We start from the raw sequence: 23,479 nt of genomic DNA, 5'->3' as shown, positions 1-23,479 counted from the left end.
GCGGCGCGCGGGGGGCCCGGCGGAGCTCGGGGCGGTGCCGCTGTCGCGCTCGGTGTCGTGTCGGGGCTGCCGGTGCGGAGCCGCGTTCGGCGGTGTGGGCGGCGATGGACACGCTGGGCAGGAAGGTGGTGGTGTGCGACAACGGCACCGGGGTGAGTGCGCGCGGGCGGCGCCGGGAGCCGCCCTGCCGCCGGGGCGGAGGGGAAGGGGAAGGGGAAGGCGGGTGGCGCTCCCCCACCGGAGCCGGCCCGGCTTCCTGCCGGCACCGCCCGCCCGGCCCGGCCGCCGTCCCCGCGGAATGAATGGGCGATGGGCCCTCGGCCCGGTGTGCCCGTGCTCCCCGGGCCCTGCGGTGCCCGGCCCCGGCCCTCGGCGGTCCCGATTCCCCTGCGTGACCTGGGCCGGTCCCCTGAGCAGCGCGCCTTCAGACAAAAACGGCGATTTTTAAAAATTCTGAATCAGCGCATTATGCGTTGGGCAGTCAGGATGCGTCCTGTGTCTCCAGGATTATTACTTGAGGGAAATGTGTTTGGTTATTTTATTTTATTTTTTTTTAAGAGCATCATCCTTTCCTCCGTGCCTCTCCGATCTGCCGCGTACCTCCCATAATCGGCATTTTCTAAATGAAAGGTTTTCTCCCCATCCTTTCCACCTTTCCTGGCCTCCATAAGCGTGCAGGCACCGCTGGAAAATCCATCCTTTTGTCAGGCTGTGAAGCACCTTGGCAGGAAGTGAAAAAGATACCATTTTAAAGCAGGAGGAGATCAGATGCTATCGGTGGTTATTTCCCCTCGGTAATTTCTTTTAGCAGTCTAGGTTTCCCCCAGTAAAGCAATATTATGTGCAGAGTTACCTCGATTGGTGGTGCATTAAGATCTCTTGAATGGCAAAAAAAAACAAGGGTTTTTTTTTTATATGAACACTTGCAAAAAAGACTTTTTTTTCTTTTTTTAATAAGCCTAGTAAAGAATATTTGAGACAAAGGATTATTTTATTACAGATTCAGCATCCTAAATTAGGGGGTTTTTCAGTTAGCATCTGAAATTGTTAGAATGGTTCAGGAAGAAGAACATCATATTTGACAGTTTCGGGGTTTGACAGTGATGATGTCTTCATTAACCCTCATATAGCAAAAACTATCTTTGATAGGGTTAGAGTTCAGAGCCTTTGGGCACTTTTTACACTATCATTTAGAAAAAGGAAAGAAAAGGAGATAGCATTTTCTTGTTACAAAAGGATATGGAAGCTGCTTTACGGTTTGTTTGTTTGTTTGACTTCTTTTATTGTTCTTTTTTCTTTAATCTTCCTATTGCGAGGCCCAGAGTAAAAAAAAAAAAAAAAAAAAAAAAAAACAAAACAAAAAATTCAGAGCTTCATCCATTGGTGTGGTCCTTTATATGGCAATAATCACTGAGTTGTAAAATGTTGAGTGTATTGCTGGTGACAGCAGTGTTGTGCCTTGGCTGGTCTCAGGTGTGACACAGAGGGTAAAAGCAATTTTTCCAACCAGATTTCCCAAGCTGGGTGTGCCACACACATTTCTTTACAGCCTGGGGTATCTGTGCATGCTGTTAATTCCAGACACATCTTGGATCCATACAGTTTTTCCCTCGATGAGTTGGACCAGCAGGATATAAATAACCACAGGAGTGGAAGGTGTCTTTATGGTGCAAGAGGAGCCTGTGTCATTTCAGCCTGTGTGGTTTTGGGTTGTGCTGGGTTTTTGGGCAGAACAATGTGTGCCTGGAAGCCACAGAACTCCTTGGGTGGGAGAGTAGAGTGAAAGAGTGTTTTAATTGTTAAATGAGTCAACTCAAAATGTTCAGATTGATTTGGGATAATTGGACAAGGATTGGGATAACTAATCTGCACAAAAATTCCATTCAGTAAAATTTTTGAGTCTCAATTGCATGTCGAGGTATCAAGTAGTTCTGTATTGTCAAGCCACTATTTTGATAATAATATTTTGCCTATGTGACAAGAAATGTTTAGCATTATTTCTGATATCTCACACTTAAAAGCATGATTGAAATGAAATCGCTCTCCATGTGTCGGAAAACTTATAGGTAAAAAATGGAGAATATCTTTGGAAAAACGGGTGAATTTTTAACGTTAGGCTCGTCTTTGCAATTTGCTGTTCTTGTTAGGCTGCAGTAGGACTCCTGATGCATCAGGCTGCAGCCAGTCTTTGAGGAAGAGGTGAGTGGCTCGAAGGAAGTTCTTGCAACACATAGTGTGGGAGGCAGGCAATGGCACCTCAAAGGTCTGCAGCATTAGAGGTGGATGCTCTTATTGTTAGAGGCCAAGCAGAAAGTTACTCACTGGCCTGTAAAATTGTTGTAACTGTGTTTAGGGTTTTTGTTTGAGAGTTGCATCAGTGGAAAGGATCAAGCAGGGAGATCTGATAAGAGTATTATTATTCATTTTAAAACCAGTCACGTGACCCGTTTGCAAGCTTCCTCATTCTTTTAGTTTGAAAGAACACTTATACATGCAAGTTCTTGGTGTTTGATGACTCAGTAGGAAGTGAAAGACTCCGTATAAACCACAGTGAAATGGGGAAGAAACTATATATGGTAAAAATTACATACATGGTCTTGCACACAGGCAGGCTAAATAGCTGTTCTTAGAACATTCTGAATGTATAGCAAATGTGTGCAAAAACAAATGATGATGAAGTTCTTGCAGAAATAGGTAAATTCATGGAGTGCTTGTGTTCTTTTTGGAAACATGAGCATTGTAATTCAATAATTGCTGTGAGGGGTGTGCTTGGCAAGAGGTGGAAGAGAAACAAGTGCACTGAACTTGAATTAGAGTGTTTCAAACTGAGAGTGGCAGAGCAGTGAGTGTTTCATGTTGGGCCTTAGAAAAGAGAATCTGTTCTAGATTACTGCTGTTCATAACATTTACTTGAAGATTTTGAAGGATTTCCTGTATCTTATATTTCCTGTACCCCTTCAAAAAATCTAAGAGAGTCCAAAGTCTGTTATTGTATAGATCTGTGCATTTTCCTATTGGTAGTTTTACCTGTTTCTGCAGCCATGATAGACAATGTTAGGTGATCACAAACCTGCAGAACCAGCTGAATATTTAGGATAGTGTCAGGGAGAATACTACAGTGGGCATGTCCCCATTGATGGGGAAGCTGACAAAGAAGGCCTGCTTGTTCTTACCTTCACCAAATTTTTGTGTAGACTGGAAGGGGAAATTTCAAATTTGAAGTCAAGTTAGAATTCTTTCTGTCTATGGCACAGTCTATCACACAGTCTATCTACACTTTGTAAAATGTAATTTTTAAGGCTCTCTGTTGTGGCCAGAAAGAGGTAGGAAACAGACTGTCAATGTCCAAGCTTATTCTCGCTCATTGTAGTTTGCATCAATTAAATCTGTTTTTGATTATGTTACAGGCTGGTTGGAGAAACTACAATCTGTTTTTAAAACCTAGAATTTGTTAATTTCCCGGGAAGATGCATCGAGGTCTAAATGCAAAAAGAGGCTGGAAGTTACTATTCATGTCAAATAGTAAGAATTTTTGTGGTTTTGTAGGTCAGCAGTTTTTAGGTCAGTATAGTTGTATGTGATTCTGAGAGGTGTTTTAAAGGGTGGCCAAGAGATACTGATTTTTGTGCAGTAATTGTTTTGGTTGCATATATCAGGGTTGCTATATAAATACTGGAGGTTTAAAAATTTGAGTGGTGGAGCTTCTTGAGGGGATGTTCCAGGAGTTTAAGTTGTAAAGATGTATTTAGATATTCCATATCCTGTTTAGTGGATATGGACTATCCACTAAATATGATATACGGGTGTACTCAGGGATGTGATCCAGAAGTGCCTGTGGCTGCTCTTTGCTTTCTCACAGCAGCACTGCATTCTTGAATGCACAGATAAGATCTACACAACTCCTAGGCAGGTCTGGCCTTAGTATAACCAAAAGAATTGATAAATACTTGCCTTTTCAGAGTATTCTGGATTTGAAGTAGAATGAGTGAAATGAGTTATGTACGCAGTGTCGTTCTTCAGGTATTCTAAACAGCTCTGCCTTTGGAGGGCAACCACTGAATGAGGAAGGAAATTAGGGTCACAAAAAAACAAAATAAAAATCCTTTCTCCCCTCTATTACCCCAACTTTAATTAAAATATGTCTTGGTTTTGTCTGTAACCAGGTCTCTGAATTTCTTTCCACAACAGGTGCCCTTTTTTGGTGCAGTAAGGTGAATAATTAGGAGCAGCAGCACAAGTGACTTTCCATGTTACCGTTAGTGTAATGACAGAATTCCTCTCAGCTGCAATTAGCTGTACTCTTTGCTGGGATAATTGTTCCAGTGGCAGTCTTCAGACCTCGCTTCAGAAAACTCGGCGAATATTTGGAAAATTCTAGCAAATGGTTTTTAATACAACCTGCAGTGGATAATTACATTTTAGGACAAGGTCCCAAGGAGTCTGTGAATTGCCTGTTCTTGGAGGCTCCCAGCAGCCAGCTGGTCCAAGCTCTGAGCAAGCTGCTCAGAATTCAGCAGTGACTGGTTTGAGCCCAGCGTTGGATGATGCAGCTCCTGAGGTTCCCTCCTACCAGAACAGTGGAATATGATACATTAAAGTACCCTATCAAAATACTGAAGAGCACAGCTTGCTGATCCCCGTGAACTAAACTTCTTGCTGGCACATTTAAATTTCACATTTTACAACTGTACTTCCTCTAGTGACTATATATTTTTTTATTGTTCAGTAAATTGTCATTGTTTTCTTAGTGTGTATACTATCTTGGAAGCCAGTGATATAAAGCTTCCTTTTGTATATATTTGGGTAATAAACACTCTTTCAGAGCATCCTGTTTGGTGTGAACTGCAATCATCTGAGGTTTTGGTTGTGCTGTTGGTTTTAGAAGTGCTTACTGCAGAATTTATCCTTAAAGGAAAGCCTCAAAATTATGAAACTTTGAGAAATCCGTCTGAATTGTGAGTTCACATTTGAGCACTTTTTGCAAGAGTGTGAAAATTGAATTCACAAGGTTTTGGGGCTTTTTTTGGTGTGTAATTCATAATGCTACCATGTGCTCGTAATTGGAGAGGTGATTTAATTAGGTTTTATTGGGTACCCGTTATAAGGTGATCTATTACAAAATTACAGATTTCAGGTTGCTAGAGGACGTTTTGGATGGAGTGGCAGGAAATCCTGCCACTGGAATCTTTTGCATCTTCCAATGTACCTACTCATTTTAAACTGTTTCTCAAAAATCTGATAATCTTGATTCAGGAAACATTCTGGAAAATACTTTTACTCAGTTTTAAAAATCTATGCACCATCTAAAATGTGTAAAATTTATTTGAGAGTATATATTAAATTGGTTTTCAGTGGGGCACATGGTCTCAGATTTGGACTTTTAATTTTTTATCCCAAACCAGGTTTCTATTTGTAAACAAAAGTAATACGTATTCTAATAGAATTATTTCTTCTTTTTCAGTTTGTGAAATGTGGCTATGCAGGCTCGAATTTTCCAGAGCACATTTTTCCAGCTTTGGTTGGCAGACCCATTATAAGATCAACTGCTAAAGTAGGAAACATTGAAATCAAGGTAAATTTTTTATTGTTATTTCTTTCTGACAGATGAAAATATTTAGGGCAGCTTTTGAGTTGTGTAATGTTTGGAAATATTTTTTCCTTAACTCCCTTTTATGCTGTTTCAGTATCTCTTGATTCATTTCTGTATTGGATTTTAGCCTGTCACCAGATACTAAGATAAGAAGAGGTAATCTAAAGCATTGGAGGCCTTCAGATAGTGCACCTGAGGAGGCAGCAGGTAGGGCTGGAGTGGTTCTGAGCAAAAAGGGGCTTCAAATGCCAATAATGCAAATGGTGCCAAGATCAGAAGGCAGAAATCAGACAGAAGTGACTGACTGTCACCAAGCTGTTCTGTGGCATGTTGAGACAGTGCTGAAGAACTGCTGGAGCTTCCAGGTTTTTCTGTATGGTTTGCTTTCTACTCAGAGCTGATCATCTGTGATCTTGTATGAGATGTTGAACCTTGGCTGTGTTTGCGTTTCATCGTTTCTATGGTTTTCGTTTTCCTTTTGCTGTTGATGGACTTAGGTGCTCCACACCAGTTAGAGATGGAGAGGCTCTGTCCAGGCTGCTTTGTCTTGGGGCATTATTCCAAGGCATGAGGAGAGAACCACTGTTGGAGAGTTAATTTTCTGAAGTCCAGGGAGCTATAATTTTTCATTTATTTTGTAATTAGAGAGTAACACTTCAAATGTTATTAGTTGCTTCTGCTGTATAGGCTTTGGTAAATGTTTTGGCCCTGCTGTGGTCATATCCTCCCTTCTTGCTTCTAGCCACACAATTCTCAACTTGTGCTGGTCATGCTGCTTGTGCAGGCATGTTGTAATCTGCTTTAGTGAGCTGATCCAGCTGAAAAAGAAGGATTTTTTGGTCAGGTAAAGTAATGACTGCCTTACTAGACAGACCATGGTGCACACTCCAGGTGGACAGTGAGGGAGAAGCAGGAGGCAATGCAGAACTGTAGAAGTGCCCACTTAGGCCAGTGAAGGCTAAGTAGGACCACACATAGACAGGGTTTCAATTTTGCTTTCCTTAGTTGTTCTGAGCAGCAGTTTAGGAAGAGTTAAAAAAAAATCAGTCCAGTCTTGTTCCATATTTTCAGAATCCTGTAGTTGACAAGGAGAACTTGAGTTGTTTGGTTTCTGCTTCTGCCTATGAAATGGTTGTAGTATCAGCAGAAGGCCATGCAAGGAAGTCAAAAGGCTAAAAGATGCTAGAGCTTCCCAAAATGTGGTTGTAGGTTTGTCTCATTACTATCTCAGTAATGCTTTCTCTTGTATCAGCTAGGACAATTTGTTTGAGAGGATAGAGATATTTCCCTTTCACAGTAAAGAGTATTTTTTTGTAAGGAGACATAAAACGTAATCTTTTTTCTAATAAGATCTGGGAGAGGTATTTCCTTGGGTATCTTCTTGACCTTAATGTGAGGAGTCTCCTTAAAGGAGGTCTTGGTAAAATTTTATGAAATTATGCAGTGATTTATGAGTCTAAACTCCTCCCAAAAGTTTCTTGCATGAATTCTCACAGTTGAAGTAATGTTTTCTTTCCAGCCTGTTCAATACAGCCTGTCCTGCCAGTTTTGGTATCCTCCGATTATCTGATAATTTAATATTGTTACAGATAACAGTGCTGCATTGAAAAGGTAGGATGTAGAAGTTGGTAATTGCTATGAGATCAGCAAAAGAACCTGTAAATGATCATCTTGCATGCATTGCTGGTCTTCTGCTTGAGCATGGATCATGTGGGTGTATTTCAAAGAGAATAAACTGATTCTTTCTAGTATTATATCATTTGACAATAACAGCTTGTCACCCTTTCTTAAGGAGGTAGTGTATCAAGAGAAGAAATCCCTGCTACAGACACTTTGGGTGTCCCAGTAGGATAATACAGTAGAAAGACTTACTAAGTGTGAGTGCTCTTTTTCTTTGTGAGAATCTTGCAGATTTCTTAAATTTAGTTTAGCAGATAGAGTTTTATGCCAAAATTTAATTCTAGGCATATGCTGTGAGTTCTAAAGGGATAAGTTTAAAACTGAGTAAAGGAAGCTGGCAAGGAGTTTATCAGTTTAACTTTTCAAAACTGTTCAGGAAAGCTGCACTCCTGTGGAATTCAGAAACTCTGTGAAAGCAGCCTGGAAGCTGATCAAAACAGTGGTCATCCATTGAGTTACCAATTTCAAGTTACTGTGACCATATTTTCCTTATGCATTCTCCTTTCAGCTAGCAGCAGGGATATAGCTTTTTATCCCACTCAGGAATTCAGTTATTACTGGGATAATTTTGCTTAAAATTGCAACTAAAACCATAAGTATAGATGCTGCTCTTGGCTTTTCCTGATGTAGTAGTCTGCAGCAGGTTATGGGGGTATTAATAAGTCAGTACTAAGGAGTAGTTTTCAGTTCTTAGATATATGAAGTGAATTTAAAAAATAAAATTTAAATTTAGCAATTGTCAGAACTAATTATAGTCAATTGTCCTGTGCAGAGTCTTTCAGGTACACACCTAGCCCAGAGTAAAGCTCCACTGTTACAGAATATATATACACAGAATCCTGTTTATGAGAGATAGGCAGATACACTGATCTTGCTTGCAATCTAGGAAGCCAAAACATGACTTGCCACTGACGTGTAGCAATAGCTTCCTTTAAAGAGACAATTTAATCTGATGTCCTGATAATGTTAGTTTGGCCCTAACTAAACTAACTCAGATCATTTCCTGCTGTACATGCATCTCTTTTCAGCCTAATTCTACTGTGTACTTAAAATAATTTGAGAATTTCATTTAGGCCTTTTCTGACTTTCTTGCTTCTACCTTTTCTTCACCTTTCTTGACCTGTTGAAGTAGAATAACAAAATGATGGTAAGTGAGGTGCCCCTGTGCTTTTTGTTTACCATTTTTGCTTGATGAGACCTAGTAGCTGTTATGTTATTTTTTAAATGCTATTCATTGTTTTGTCTTGTCTTACATTTTACATTTGAATACATACTTATTTTGGACATTGTTCATTGCTTTGGTTTACTGGCAACTAATTAATGAGAACATTTTATGTATTGCTTTTAAATGCTATGTAACCTGTAGTTTTGCAAGATGCAAGAATAACACTGAAAGATCAACATGAACTCAGCATCTTTAACAGTAGAAATTACTGTGTTTAACATAACAAACCAAGAGTTTGAAGAAATGTTCAGATTTTCAGTTAGACAGATATTACTGTGTATTGAAGTGGTGGAAATATTGGATGCCACAATACTGATTCCTCTTTGCAAATTTGGTTGTGTTGTCCTTCTTCCTCTTCAACTGCCAAGTGTACATGTTTGTTAGTGTGCTAGTGCTGATGTTCTTGAGAGAGAACAATTGTTCTGCCCTTTAGCTTTGTTTTAAAAGGATGTGAAAATTTTGTGCAACTTACGCTTTGCACCTTTGGATAGCAGCTTTTCCTGGCTGCGTCCTGTTGGGCAGCTTGGAGCCTCAAAGAGCAGTGCACAAAAAAAGCTGATTCTTCTAACTGGTGGAGTTTATGTTGTCTTAAATTCTCATGAGTAATGTGGCTGCATGGTGGAGTTCTCATAGTGTGGTTTCACCAGAATGCTTTGGATTGAAAGTGTCGGAGTCTTGACTTTTGTCTTCTCTACAGTCAAAAGCTGGAATGTGATCTGCTGTGCAAGGGAAAACAAATAAAACACCTTATCAGGGAGAGGGGGTGAAAGAGGAACAGTTTCACTAAAACTATTTTCAATTAACTTCCTTTTTATATAGTCAACAGCAACTGCTTGGGTTACTTCTAAAATAGGTGTTGTAAACCAGATGCCAGATTTTCTCTTGTGCATCTTTTTTTTTTCCCTGGCATTGAATAGTAGGTTGAGTAACTCACTTCCACTGTGCCACAGCAGCTGCAAACTGTTGTGGTATATGTTAAGATGAAGCAGCAGGCTTTGGTTTTTTTTTTTTTTTTTTTGGTGCAATTAATATTATTATGGACACAGAACTAATGGTACCTAGAAAATGTTCTTACAGCCTAAGTACAAGTAAGTCAGTTCAGGCTTCTTTAGAAAAATATGGGCTATAATGAGCAGCAAAGATAAGATGTTACTGTGCATACTTCCTGTGGGAAATACGTGGGAAAGGAGAAGATGTGATGCTACTAATTTGAATGTGCAATGTTTGCATAACTAACGTTAATAAACAGATTGCTTAATCAGTGTGAAATGACTATACAAATTGCATTAGTTGGTTGTGTTTGTGCAAGAATGCATTACTGGGGTTTCTGGCTTGGGACTTTTGGCAAGGAACAGATGAGGTTATATTTTATATTCAGATGTGTCTCTTCACACCCTATTGACACAGGCAATATGTAAACCATTGTTTCTTTTAATGTCTGGTGTGGAATTTATAATCTCTTATTTGCTTTTGCTCCTGTTCGGTATGCTTATTCACCACTCATTATTCCTTTTTTGGTATTGTGCACAGAAATTTGCAACATGCATGGAAAAATATTCTGCCAATCCCACCTACTACCCTTATGTGCTGTTTTGCATCTCGGCTCTTAGAAATTAGTATTTGGTAAAATAATTTTGAAGGTGTCAGTGGAGAAACATCTGTACTTAAAAAGTCTTTGTAGTCTCTAGCTCTAACAGGGTTTATTGGTTTCTTAAAGGTTAATTGAAAAAATCAAATATAATAATGTTTATTTTGGAAAAGCTATGGGATGGGTAAGAGCCAAATTTAAATATTACATGAAATATATTCTACTTCTCTCCTAAGTACCTGCAAGTGATTCAAAAATGTGGGCATTGTTTAAGAACACATTGGACACAGGCTGAAGCAGTTCACTGTCATTCTTGAGGATTAGAAAACCTTGTAAAGACTGACATGTTTTTGTATTAAAATGTTACAGGATCTGATGGTTGGTGATGAAGCCAGTGAATTACGATCGATGCTGGAAGTGAATTACCCGATGGAGAATGGCATAGTTCGGAACTGGGATGACATGAAGCACCTTTGGGATTACACCTTTGGACCAGAAAAACTTAATATTGACACAAAAAATTGTAAAATACTACTCACAGAGCCTCCCATGAATCCGACTAAAAATAGGGAGAAGATTGTGGAGGTACGTGTGCCTAGTAGGAGCTGATCTACAGTCATTGGAGCACTGAGAGATTCCTTGTTCCAGCAACACTGCTTTGTGTGAAGCAAAGCAGTTCTGTTCCCTAACCAAAACCCATTCTCAGCCATAGGCATGAATGCTGCTGTGCTTAAATTCAAACCAGCTGATCTCATTCACAAGCTGTAAGCAGGCTTCTTGTCTCGAGCATTAATAGCAGCATTAAAACACTGAATTGGAAATACAAGTCTGTCTTCACATACCCAGGATATGTTGATTACTAGTTGTTGGATGAATGTTAATTACTTTAAATGACTTGGACTTGTATAAGCCAGTAATGCAGAGGAGATTGGAGCTAGATGGTGCCTACCAGATGGAGGGAGCAGTGTTGCTGGAGGTAGTTGAGACGAAGGTGTGATGACAGCCAATGCACTAATCTTTAATTAGTGCTAGGGATTATCAATGAAAGCCTTCTAAGAAGGAAAGCCTGGTTCTTGCATCCTCAATCTCAGAGTGCTGCCCTGGGTGATCTAAGTTCCAGTTGAACCTTGTATTCAATGCAGGTTGTCAGATATGTGTTGTTTAGCTCCTCTACCTGTGATGAAGACTCAGGTTTGAAGAGCAGTAATGTTTGACAAGAACAGAATGTTTTGTTTTCTGTTTTGTTGAATTTTTATCTCATAAGCATCATAGGTATTTTCAATTCATATAGGTTTGAATATCAAAGCTTTTATATATATATATTTTTCTCCAAAAATCATTCCTTAGTCTGTTAAGAATTTACATTTATCAGCACCTTTCCTTTGAAATCCTTTTGATGTCACAGCTTCAGTATTGCTTTCTGCAACTTGGAAGTGAATACATTTACACTAATCCTTTCTTTCAGTGACCAGGGAGCAAATGAAGTCTAGCAAAGTTGGGAAAAGTTAAGTGAAAAAAAAAAAAATTACTGTGCAATTTAAATTCAGCTTTTTTTTTTTTTTTTTAAAGCAATTGTGGACATTAGGGTTCTGTGACCTAAGTATCAGGTAATGGAGCACTAGTAATACCGTGTATATCAGCCAGCTGTGGTGTGATAGGCAGAGCAGGTTATTCTGGGTGGCCTCCATGTAGCAGGAATGACTCTATATTTCCTGTCCAGACTTCTTTGCTTTTCAGTTGTCAACAGTAGTGCTTTTGTTTCTGCTTTCCTGGTAAATACAAAAGGATGGATTTTAGTTATTCTTGTGCCAAGTAATTTTATACCAAAAATTCAAGAGTTAAGTATGGCCTCTGAATTCTGATAGAATATTTGCATTGCTTCATTTGCCTTCTTAACACTACCCCAGAGACTATAGATACTTAATCTTGCAAGATGCAAGATTGAAAGATCGTGATGCAGAAGATTAATAAGAGCTAGAATCCATTTTTGTAAATTTAAGTTTGAGTTAGACAGCTCATTGTTTCTGCTAATGGTTTTAATGGAGCACAATGTTATGAGAAGTTGGAATATTTAGTTTAACTGCAAAGTATTTATATTCCTTTAATTTTTGTCATGGCCTCCTCCTTTCCAGAGAGGCAAGCCCAGTATGAGGCAGAGGACTGAATGAAGACACTTCCTAATGCCTGCAATAAATATAATAATATCTGCATTTTGGGATACAGTGCAGTAACATTTTAGAAGAAAAGCTTAGTCATCTGGACCATATAAAGATGATAGATAATTATATATGCTGTCCTTCATTCTGGTTCCAGTAATTCTCTCTTCATTTCATCACTTTGTCAGGCCCACCTGCAATAGTAAGACAGCACGTGTTCACATGTCACCTATATTGTAAAATATGTGTTTAAAAAGTGGTTTTCCTCTCATAGCACATAAAAGACCCGGGTTGCTCCTCAGCTTAATGGAGTGTTTGCTGTTTATCTGCTGCACTCTCATTGTGTAACACCCTCAGGAACAGCCAGACTGTAGTGGCAAATCAAGAGATGCTTGAGCACAGTCACTTCATCTAACCCAACCTAGAATTCCTTATATTTTTCCCCATTTTTTAATTCTTTCTGTACCGAGTTAGAACATCCCTTTGTAGGTAATCAAAACTCTGCTGTTACATGAAGAAGAATCTTTTCAGGGAAACGTATTGCTCAGTATTTATATCTATTTATATCTATATATATTTGTTAATGTACATGCCCTGTGTCGAGGCATTTTCCATGTCAAAGAAAGTAATGCAGAGGAGAATGCATTTCTTTTTTCTTGAGAGAATGAATGACAACACCCCCAAAGGTTATAAAAGGTTTTGTAGAAGCCTTTAGGGTTTGGTACATGTGAAGGCAGTAACCCGTGCCATTTGAATACTGATTTTGTTGTATGAAGGTGATAATTTAGATTTTTCTTACATTATTTTTTCATTTAACAGGCACTCGGGTTGTTTGAAAATATCCATGGGAATAGTGTTGGGTTTAGACAATGACTACTCAAAGGAGATCTATTTTGAGTTGCTGCCCTTTCAACTGTTCCCTTTCTGTTCCTTTTCACACTGTTCTAACGGAGGAGGTTTCTTTAAATAGTTCAGAATTCTAAAATTGTCAGGCATCTTCAAAAATATTTAGATATCTTTTACTTGAGCTGTGGGAGCACTTAGGATTCAATCAGTTTCTAAGCCTAGAAGTTGCAGAAGGGTTATGAAGGCTGCAGGGTAGCAAAAGCAAAGCTTCTGTATGTGTTGGAATAATCAGAGTTCATCCATTTTTCCTGGTACAGCTTATTGAGGGGAAAACTGCTGTACAGCATGATTTGTTTACTTGGCCTTTTCTTGTGTTTAGGAAGAAGACAAGATCCTATGAACTCTACATTCTTTAATTTTGTCCTGCTTCTTAACTGAAACTGGTTCAGTGATTAGGGAAGCCTAATGTACAAGACAAGGAATTACTTTTCCTGTTTCAGTATTAGTTCTGCAAATCTGCAGTTTTATCTCTAGTGGATTTTACACTAAATTTAAAAGTTTGTCATTGGTTACCCTTTAAAGAAGGGAAGAAGGTGGTCCGGATACAGAGAGCAACCTGTGATACTGGGCTCATTTTAGATTAAGATATGAAGGAGTATGGTCTTTATTTGACATAGTGTGCTGTTGTACAACGTCTGTATGGCTTAATATGAAGAATGAAAAATGCCAGAATTTTGTTTTAAAGCATACATCCTAAACAAACATTTTATTACCAAGTCACACTTCAGTAATGAACTGCTTGGCTGGTCTACAAGTACTGCTTCCCACTCATTAAGCACTTTGGAAAAGTGAAAATTTGTGTAAAGCTGCAAAAATTGATGTGTGGGTGTCTTGTATTTGCTTTTGTTGCTTAATGGATGTGGAATATTTCATCTGGCTTGTCTGGTGTGAATAGGTAAGATACAGACCTGAATGCACTTTTTACTGTCTCAAAGCACATAGGTTTCTAACGTTCCTATGGCATCTGTGTGATGAAAATTCTTGGGAAGTGTTTTTGATTAGTAAAAATGCAAAATTCTAGAAATACAGTTTTCAAACACCAGTGAAATTTCTTTGAGGTATTTGGCCTGTTTTGGAAGCTGATTTTTGCCTTCATCTTACAGGTTATGTTTGAGACGTACCAGTTTTCTGGGGTGTATGTAGCCATCCAGGCTGTTCTTACTCTGTATGCTCAAGGTAGGCAAAATTAACCTAAAATTTCTTTAGTTTCCAGATGTGTTGCTGAGCCTAAGTACTAACATGGCATCACCATGTGTTGGGCTGTGTCCATGCTGTTCTCTAAGGAGGCTCAGCTCTGACTGACAGCTTCCTTTTTGTTTTGAGGAGCTATTGATAGGTACCACTGTTGGAGGTGTTTTCATGGATTAATGCAAAAACTTGGTTCCTCAAAACTCTTTTAGGGTGTAATTGTTTTGCCTTTGGCATCAGGACTTAATGGCTTACTTTGTTCTTCCTGAAAAAGGAAGAACTTTTTACCACAAGTAAGAGAGTAATTTCAAGAAAATGATCATGTGACTTCTGCACTATTTTGAGGGGGGAGGAAGGGAAAAAGAAAACTTGAGTCTTTTGCTGTAAGTAAACTAAATTAAAGTGGTCCTCAGCCTGAGCAGAAAATTATGGATTGACTGAATTAAATGGAAATTTTACCATCAACTTCAATCCATCTAGGATTTTAAGAAGTTACTCAAGCACATCAGTTCTAATACCATGACTCCTTGCATCTGGTTGTTGGTGACTTGGTGTTTTGAGCTGTCACATAGCAGGACACAAATATCCCTGTGTATTAATGTGTCATTGTAGTGTCTGTCCAGGACCAAAAGCAGTGGAATACTGGAAGGGTGGCTCTGCCATGCAAGTCAATATAATTACTTGAACCAAAACCACTTTTTCAAACCTGAGTATTAATTTTATTTGCTGCAGTCTGTGGTATTAGGTTTTTTCCCCCTTAGTTTTCTTTGGTTGATTCTTTACAAATATTTAATTAACTGACATCTGCAGTCTTAAATTCTGCTGTAATTGTACATGTACCTTACACTGTGTAGTGCTCAATTGCTTTGTGAATAGCAGAACATGAGACAACTTAGGGCAGTCTGCAGTGTTTCTATAAACCATCATCTAAAACAAAGCTGAAGACCTTCTAAGATGTAAAAATCAAGGGGCACATGATCAGGCATTTGCTTGAGACATTTTTTTTTTTAAAAAAGTCCTTTAAAACATCCTATTTACTTATATTATTTCAAAGATTAAAGTAGTGGCTAAAGTTATATAGAGATGTGCCTCATTTCAGTGCACTACACTTCTAAGATCTGTCCTTAAAATACGGTTTCTTAATTTAGGTAGCTTGTGAGAAACTATAAAAGCGTTTTCTGATCAACTTTCAGCATTGATTTTAGCCTCCTAAGTATATAAACTTCTGTTTCTGCATGTTCATGGTATTTGTTTTGTATATTTCAGAATTTAATAGTTTGTGGCTAACTTTTTTCCATGAGAGTTGATTTTTTTTTAGTCTAAGAAAGTGGATCTCATTCAGCCTAATGCCACTTGTGTGAAGAAATATTAGGTGTGTGCTGTATAGTCCAAGTGTTTTGTACCTTATGAAAGTATTTGGGTTTTTCTATACCAGTAAAATTCAACAAGTCCTAAGAATTTAACAAGGTAAACTTGTGGCTTGAATATCTCTAGATTTCTTCATATTTCAGAAATGAATATAAGATTGCACAACCGAATCTGTGGAGGAATTTGTGCCCCAATAAGAATTCAGTGAGTGTAGATACTCCCTTTAATTAGAGTGCAATTTAAGATGTCAAAAGACCACATAAAATTGTGAGTGGTAGAGTTCTAAACATTTAGGTAAAAGTAATAAAAATAAAAAAAGAAAGCATTTGTTACTCTGAAAACCTGAAGTTTAATATCTACTGATGACTGAGGGAAGAGAGGTTCTATCGGTTTACAGTGAAAAATCCTATCTTAAACTTGCTGCTGTTCTGCTCTGTTTATGGAAGTGCAATAAAAGCTGTGCTTCCCCCAATTCTTTTAGGTCTGTTGACTGGTGTTGTGGTGGACTCTGGGGATGGTGTGACTCACATTTGCCCAGTTTATGAAGGTTTCTCCCTCCCTCACCTCACGAGACGGTTAGATATTGCTGGGAGGGATATCACCAGATACCTCATCAAGGTGAGCTGCAGGAAAAGGGTTTAAGGGTGAGGTGGTATCTGTGGTCAAAATCCCTGGATGGTGAGAAACCACCGTGTATTTTCCCTTTATTATTCTTTTAATTACATTAAGAACTCCTGTATTCTCTGTGTTACTTCAGTCTGTTCTTACTATGTTTTCTCATCTAAATCACAAGTGATGATTTTGATGTTATTCAGAGACGTCACATTTTCTTAGTGGCAATCTTGTAGGAAGGGAATTTATTCCATATTTGGGAAGCAAAAGCTTGAAAATTTGCTTTCTCAATACTTAAAGTGAAAGAGAAATTGTATTCTCTCAGCTCTACTCATCTGTTTTCAGAAAGACTTTCTTGCAGTATAGAAAATAGTGTAGTGACTCTTCCCTGATTATTAAATAAGAGAGCATGTTTGATAGACAATTTGTTTGGGCATTTTAAATATAAGCAACATATTGACAAATCTTATGGTTAAGCTGGAATATGGGAATGTTCTGAAGTGAAGTTCTAAAGAGAAGAATTATTTTGGGGTTTTTTAAATTTGTCTTTGTTCTGGTTATGCTGCGAGTTGTAATGATGAAGAAAATTTCCCCTTTGGAGTAACACTGCTGCTTTTCTGGGGATAATAGATACAAATTTCTCTTAATACCCAAATTTGCCACTTAAAAAGGGAGGTGAACAGAGAAATGTGTCTAAATGTACTACCCCTCTACTGAGAGACCTGGGCTGTTCCTCTCACTTGCTGGTAACTTGTTGTTCTCCCTCCAGCTCCTCTTGCTGCGAGGTTATGCTTTCAACCATTCTGCTGATTTTGAGACGGTTCGCATGATCAAGGAGAAGTTGTGTTACGTGGGATACAACATTGAGCAGGAGCAGAAGCTGGCACTAGAGACCACAGTTCTAGTTGAATCCTACACGGTGAGTGTCTCAAGACGGCTTTCCCCATCTTAAACTCCCTAGGTTTAAATTCAGGTAGCATTTAGCTTTGATTCCTTCACAATTTTTCCTGGCGGTAGCTCACCGTTCAGCCTGTGGAATCAAATTGGTTCTGGGAAGTTCTTCTGCAGGCTTTTTTTTTTTCAGATTTTCTGTAAGATTTGTACTCACATTTGTCATTGTAGATAATTGAAATTTTAATATTACAGTGCAAGAATTTGTAGAGAAAGTGTAGAGAAAGCATATAAAATTGTTTCAGCTTCATCCATGCAGCAGTGAGACGTGAGGCTGATACCTTCTGTCAGAAAAGGTAAACTTTCTCTTAGTGGAAACTTTGTGATCACAGTTGGAAAAATTTGCAAAAAAGCATTATTCTTGCTGTAAGATAATTTTTAAAATTGATACTAGGAGTTGGTATAGCAAGGAAATATTTGGTAGCTCAGTATTGATGTGTCTGGTCCCTGATGTTTCCAAGTGAATTGCAGAGTGATTAAAGAATTTGTATATTCTTTCAGTACTACTGAATGACTTCTTGCAGTGCTGACAGTTATCAACAATTTCCTGTGTTAAAACATTTGGGAGCAATGTAGGTCATTTCCTCTTGGTTTGTTTTTGTTTTTTTTTTTTTAGCATTCAAGTGGCTAAAAGTAGTCTTTTCAATGGTGTTGTTTCTTCCCTAGCTCCCAGATGGCAGAATTATCAAAGTTGGTGGAGAACGGTTTGAGGCACCGGAGGCTCTCTTCCAGCCTCACTTAATCAATGTTGAAGGGGTTGGTGTGGCTGAATTGCTGTTCAACACCATCCAGGCTGCTGACATTGATACCAGGTAAGAGCAGAACGTTTAAAATCCTGTGTCAGGGGTGATGCAAGAACTGTCTTCAAAGTAACAACTTTTGCTTTAGACGCTAATAATGTGTTTAGACACTTTAGACAGTAATAAAGAAATTTAAGATACACCTGGGAGAAGGGTGTATGCTGGGAATGGGGCTCAGGCTGAGCATTTGGAGCTTAACAGGTTGTCTGGAAACTATTTCAATAAGAATGAGTAAAGATAAAATCTTGAAAGCACAATATTTTTATTTCTGCTTTCTGGGAAAGTATAAGTAAGTCAGCTGAAATTGTGTAGCTTGATTTTGTGTAGTTTTTTAGATTTGTATTTCTCCCCTGTCTGTAAACTATACACACTACAAAAAGGACAATTTTTCTTTTGGCTAGGTCTGAGTTCTACAAGCACATTGTGCTGTCTGGAGGGTCCACCATGTACCCGGGGCTGCCTTCACGGCTGGAGCGGGAGCTGAAGCAGCTCTACCTGGAGCGGGTTCTCAAAGGAGACGTGGAGAAGCTCTCGGTGGGTCTGGGTATGGCGTGGCTTCCCCTGAATCCCCGCTAGAGGGAAGCGGGGATTCAGGAATGACTCGGGCTGCGGGCGGCCCTCCCTGCCCATTGCGAAACCGCTGCCCCTCCTTCCTCACGCCCCTGCCTCTGCTTTGTACATACTTGCAATAAAGTTCCCTTCTAGACCCTGCTAATTCCCCAAGTCTTAGGTAGAATAGGCTGATAAATACCAGGACGCAAATTGTAATGTTGGTTAAACAAAGCTAAGGAGTTTCTGTGCCTTGAAGTTGCCATTGAGTAAAAAAAAATTCTTTTTTTTAATCAGTGAAAATTTTGGTTCATATTACAACTGAAATACTCAAAAGTGAGAGAGGTTGGAGCTCTCTAACACTTTCAGGTGGAGTAAATTTCCCTTTTCCATTTGTTAATGTGATAAGCAGGCAACAGCCACATACATTACAGAGGTAACAGTGTGTTGTACTGAAAATTCCTCTGACTGCAGTTTCCAATGAATTGAACTTCCCTGGTTCTTCATATAGTGTTCTCTGAAGGTCTTCTGTGGAATGACTCAATTGTACAGAATGTTTTACATCTGAGACAGTATTTCAGTCATAGCTTTGTACTCTCTTTGTAGCTCTTGAAGTTAGAGCTTTAGCACTGAAGAAGTTAAGGGAATATTAATTAGTTAAGCTGGTTTAGATTGTGTAAATTCCAAAATTTGTGATTCTGATAATTTCAGCCATCAAAGATTAGGAATTATTTCACTTTTAATAGTGTTCCTGAAATGAAAAATTTGGTCTCTAATTTTCTGTCAGTATTCTGAATCCTGGGCTTTTTGTTGATATACTGAAAGTACAGTTTTTCAGCAAGTGGCTGTAGCTGTGTGTAATTTTCATTGCAGAGTCATTATTTTACTTCAGTTGTGCAAGCTGGAAGCTCGCACAGAGTGCCCTGTGCTAACATTTCAGCTTTTTTAGTTGCATTTTTCTCACTAGACAGTTTCCACTTCATTGTTCTGGTGGAAAGCCCAGTTTTCTTTTGCAAGGCTTTGCTTCAAGAACCCTCGTAACGATTTTTGTTCTTCTTCCCAGAAATTTAAGATCCGAATCGAAGATCCCCCTCGTCGGAAGCACATGGTGTTTCTGGGGGGTGCTGTTCTAGCAGACATCATGAAAGACAAAGACAACTTCTGGATGACCCGACAAGAATACCAAGAAAAGGGAGTGCGTGTGCTGGAGAAGCTTGGTGTGACTGTTCGATAAATCCCAAAGCTTGTTCCCATCACATGTCTAAAGCTTTTTCCTTTCATTGCCAATCTCTGAACTCACTCAGCTACATGCTATGGAAGGGCCTGTCTGTGGCCTTTTGACCCAAACGTCAGGTTTTGTTCTGGTTTCTTGGGGTAGCTTTTGTTAAATGTTTCTTAATGTGGCTAAATTTGACTATTAAATTTGACCACTTCCCTGCAAACAAAACGGAGCAAGAGCAGCCTGTCTATTTCATTGTTCCCTCCCAGTAGGCAATTGGGTAATTCTGGTAGGCTTTTTCTTCTGGGTTTATTGCTGTAGTCCTGCTAGCTTTTGTCTCTAGTTCACAAAGGGTTGTGTGCCTTTTTTAGCATAAGAAAACCTTTAAACAAGAGTTTTTGCTATCATTGTGGTGGTTATCTTTACATCTTTATGCCTCTCTCTACATTAAGTTTGGGGTTTTTTTTTTTTTCTTTCCTGCAACTAGGAATTTTGATTAAACATTGTTGAAAACTAGTTGAAGTAGCTGGAATGACTTTAACACACTGTTTTGATGTAATGTGGTTTCATATGCACTGCTGCCTAAACTGGCTTCTGAGATGGTTCACCCTTCAAGGTGGTGGTGGGGCCTTCAGACTGTATTTCTCTAAGTGGGAATGTTGGCACAAATGGAGAAACACCTGATGTTCTGGCAAGTGTACATTTGTGGCCTTAGGTGTCTTTTTTTCTGGAGAGAGGAGACAGGTTTGAGCTGTGTTTCTTTTTTGTTAAGGGACAGCTGGGAGGGTCAGCCTGACCAAAAATGCCTCTTTTTATAACTAAATTTTAGTACCCTGTTGTCTCAGCATAGGAAGCAAGAATGTTAAATTAGCTATTCTGTAATTGTTGAAGAAACTTAGGTATGCTGAGACAGGAGCCTCTGAACTTATTGAACAGATTTAATACTTTCAGAAATGCTTGTGAAAACTGTAACTATAAATATTTAAAGCCCCAGAACTAAGTTTTAAAAAGTCTGATGTTGTGCTTGTATGTACATTAGAAGCACTTCCATTAAATTTTACAAGTATATTAACCTAGTGCCAAGTAGTTACTGCAAATGAATATTTCAATGACCAATGTTTATTGCAACAAGCAGATATTTATAAACAACCAGTGGCAGTAGGTTATAAAGAATTACTTATATTTGTTCCAGTTAAGAATAATATTGGAATAGATTATGTTGGTTGGTAAATAGCCACAATTCATTTTATCCAGTCTTGATTTTTGATACTTAACATGGGATGGGGAAGGAAGTGAAAACCAGTGATGAAAATGTTGTTTCCAGAAAGTACATTAAAGCTGAGTTGTTCTAAAAAATAGAAGTTGTCACTAGTAATTATCAGCCACCTTCTTTGAGTATAGTTGCCTGCGTTTTTTTCCTATAGCAGACTGGTAACTATAGTTGCAATAAAATCTGCCTTACATTAAGCATAGCAAAAACTGCTTGCATACAAATGCTAGCTAGACTTAGTTCTACTTTGCTTTCCATAGAAATATTATATCACTTCTTACTGGTTTTCAAAGCCTACCATAACATTTAAGGATAAGGAAGTCAAGATCTGCTCTTGACTTCCAAACCTTGGAATGTATGAGAGATGCTTTCATATACTTGCCATTTGTCTACATCTTTACGTTAATAATTGACCCCAGAAACATGGAAATATTAAACTCCCTTGGACTCTTAAAATGTGCTTCCTTTCTAAATTGAGCAGGCAGCTTCCTTTGGCTGAGCAAGCCAAAGGGGCAGCAACCATGTCTGCATTTCTTTAATAACAAGACAGTCACTATAGTATTGCTAGCAATGACCATTTAATTATAGGTGGGTGGGGTTTTTTGCAGCTATATTTACTCTTAACTTGAACAATACGGATTTACAGGCATGCCGGTCGTGCCTCAGTGCATGCACTTAAGCAGTCACTAGATTTTTGGGGACATGAATGTAAGGGGTACTCTGAATTCCTGTAGTCTTCTCAACCTTTAATACACAAGACTTAAAAATGCTGTGGGCTTGCTTTAGAGCTATGATTTCTCATGTGACTGTCTCTGGGCTTTTCAGACAGTGTTGGGAATCATGGAAATAAACCAAAGAATGACTTAAAAACTTTTTTTAAATGACAATCTGTCATGTGGTTTTTCAAATCTAGACCTTGACCCTGCAACCCCTTTTCTGCACCATCTTCTCCCCTGTCCACTGGTTTCAGTGAGGTATGTGCATGTTTGAGTAAAGGTTTTGGAATTTGGCCCCTTTGCTAGAGAACTTCACAGCACCATGAGTAATAAATGTCAGTTGATTGTGCAGAATCTTGGGTTTCCATGGAAACCATGTATATATTAAAAAAAGAAACTAGCATTTTAAATTAACTGTGATCATGGATTCGAAGGAGCACATTTGTAATCCAAATACTGAATGGGGTGTTCCAGTTGTGCTCGGTGTGGTTCTCCATGTATGTGTTTGCACACACAAGAGTGTTGTGTATGTGTTCTCTCAGCTGACAGCTTCATTACTGCTATGAAAGCAATCTGGTTTTAAAGTTTTTTTGAAGACCAAATAACTTGAATTGTATTTGCAAAATGCTTCAGCTCCTTTAAAATTAGAATAGAAGATGCCGCATCAGTTGTAAGTTTCTTGGGAACATCCTATTTTTAATGTTAAGCTGCTTCAAACCCTCCCCTCCCCCAGTGTTCTAGGATGTTAACCAATGTAACACAGATGGGTTTTATACAGTTCTGAATAATGTTAACACACAACACTGGTTGAGACCATGAATGGAAATAAACATCTATTTAAATTGACAGGTCTTTTCAATACAAAAAATAAAATCAGATTTTTTTCAAAGTAGATTATGTTTGCTTTGTTTCCTTTGGGAAATCACAGTTCTGTCAGGATTTCTCTAACTTAACTTCCATCGCAAAACTATCACGAGCTGAGGAAATCTGACATGACAAAATAACACATTGTCTACTGATTGCTGTCATACTTCATCCTTTAGCCAATACTCCAGTCCTTTTCGTTAAAAAGAAAAAAATCCTTATCCTTGGGCAGGAATCTTTTTCTAGTTCAACTTCCATACTGCAAAGTGGGAAGGGCCCTCACCTTGTGTTGACCTCAGCATCCTTGGCAAAGCTCAGAAGCCATATAATGATGCTCTGTTTAGGAAAAGTCTCCTTGGCATTGACTGCATGTGCTATTTCACCTGCATCCCTGATTTTAACTGATAGAAAAAGTGCACGTGGGGTTGACCTTTTGTGTTTAGAAGGACTTGAGCGGGTTAGTGGTTGGTCCACCACTCACAGAGCATTTATTTGGCTTTTGAAATGAACTCAACCAGCTTCTTCCCCCAGCTCATTGCACATGCTGGGCTGGGGGAATGTTCCCCAGGCATCTTGTTCCTGGTGGGATAATGGGTTTGCTTTTCTTAGATGGAGCCACTGTGTGCAGTTTGGCTCTGGATGCATCTGCCTCAGTGGCTGAGCCAAACACTTGTGATCTTAGGGACAGATGCAGATAGGTAGGATTTTAATGGGGGAAAAAAGTAAGGCCACCCTTAACCCCAAATTTGTGTTCCATCACTGCATTCTTGGGAAGAAATAAGTACATCTGGCTATAC

At 38.8% G+C, this 23,479-nt stretch overlaps 1 protein-coding gene across 2 annotated transcripts; it reads left to right on the top strand.

Annotated features, from left to right (window-relative positions):
• Positions 1 to 7: 7 nt before the first annotated feature.
• ACTR2 (actin related protein 2) lies at positions 8 to 22,710 on the top strand. 2 transcript variants are annotated; one of them, XM_021555857.3, is made up of 10 exons: positions 8 to 152; positions 5,462 to 5,572; positions 8,403 to 8,417; positions 10,453 to 10,668; positions 14,249 to 14,321; positions 16,183 to 16,319; positions 17,083 to 17,232; positions 17,931 to 18,076; positions 18,466 to 18,598; positions 19,677 to 22,710. In XM_021555857.3, the coding sequence occupies exons 1-10, from the start codon at positions 105 to 107 to the stop codon at positions 19,845 to 19,847; spliced, it is 1,200 nt and encodes a 399-aa protein (XP_021411532.1). In that variant the 5' UTR covers positions 8 to 104; the 3' UTR covers positions 19,848 to 22,710. The 2 variants fall into 2 exon arrangements, with proteins under 2 accessions (XP_021411532.1, XP_021411533.1); XM_021555858.3 differs by lacking the exon at positions 8,403 to 8,417.
• Positions 22,711 to 23,479: the final 769 nt, after the last annotated feature.

The sequence above is a fragment of the Lonchura striata genome, chromosome 3 (genome assembly GCF_050655825.1).
Source record: "Lonchura striata isolate lonStrDom1 chromosome 3, ASM5065582v1, whole genome shotgun sequence".
NCBI classification, from domain to species: Eukaryota; Metazoa; Chordata; class Aves; order Passeriformes; family Estrildidae; genus Lonchura; species Lonchura striata.
The sequence above is the reverse complement of the archived record's forward strand: the minus strand, read 5'-3'. Positions and strand labels throughout refer to the sequence as shown.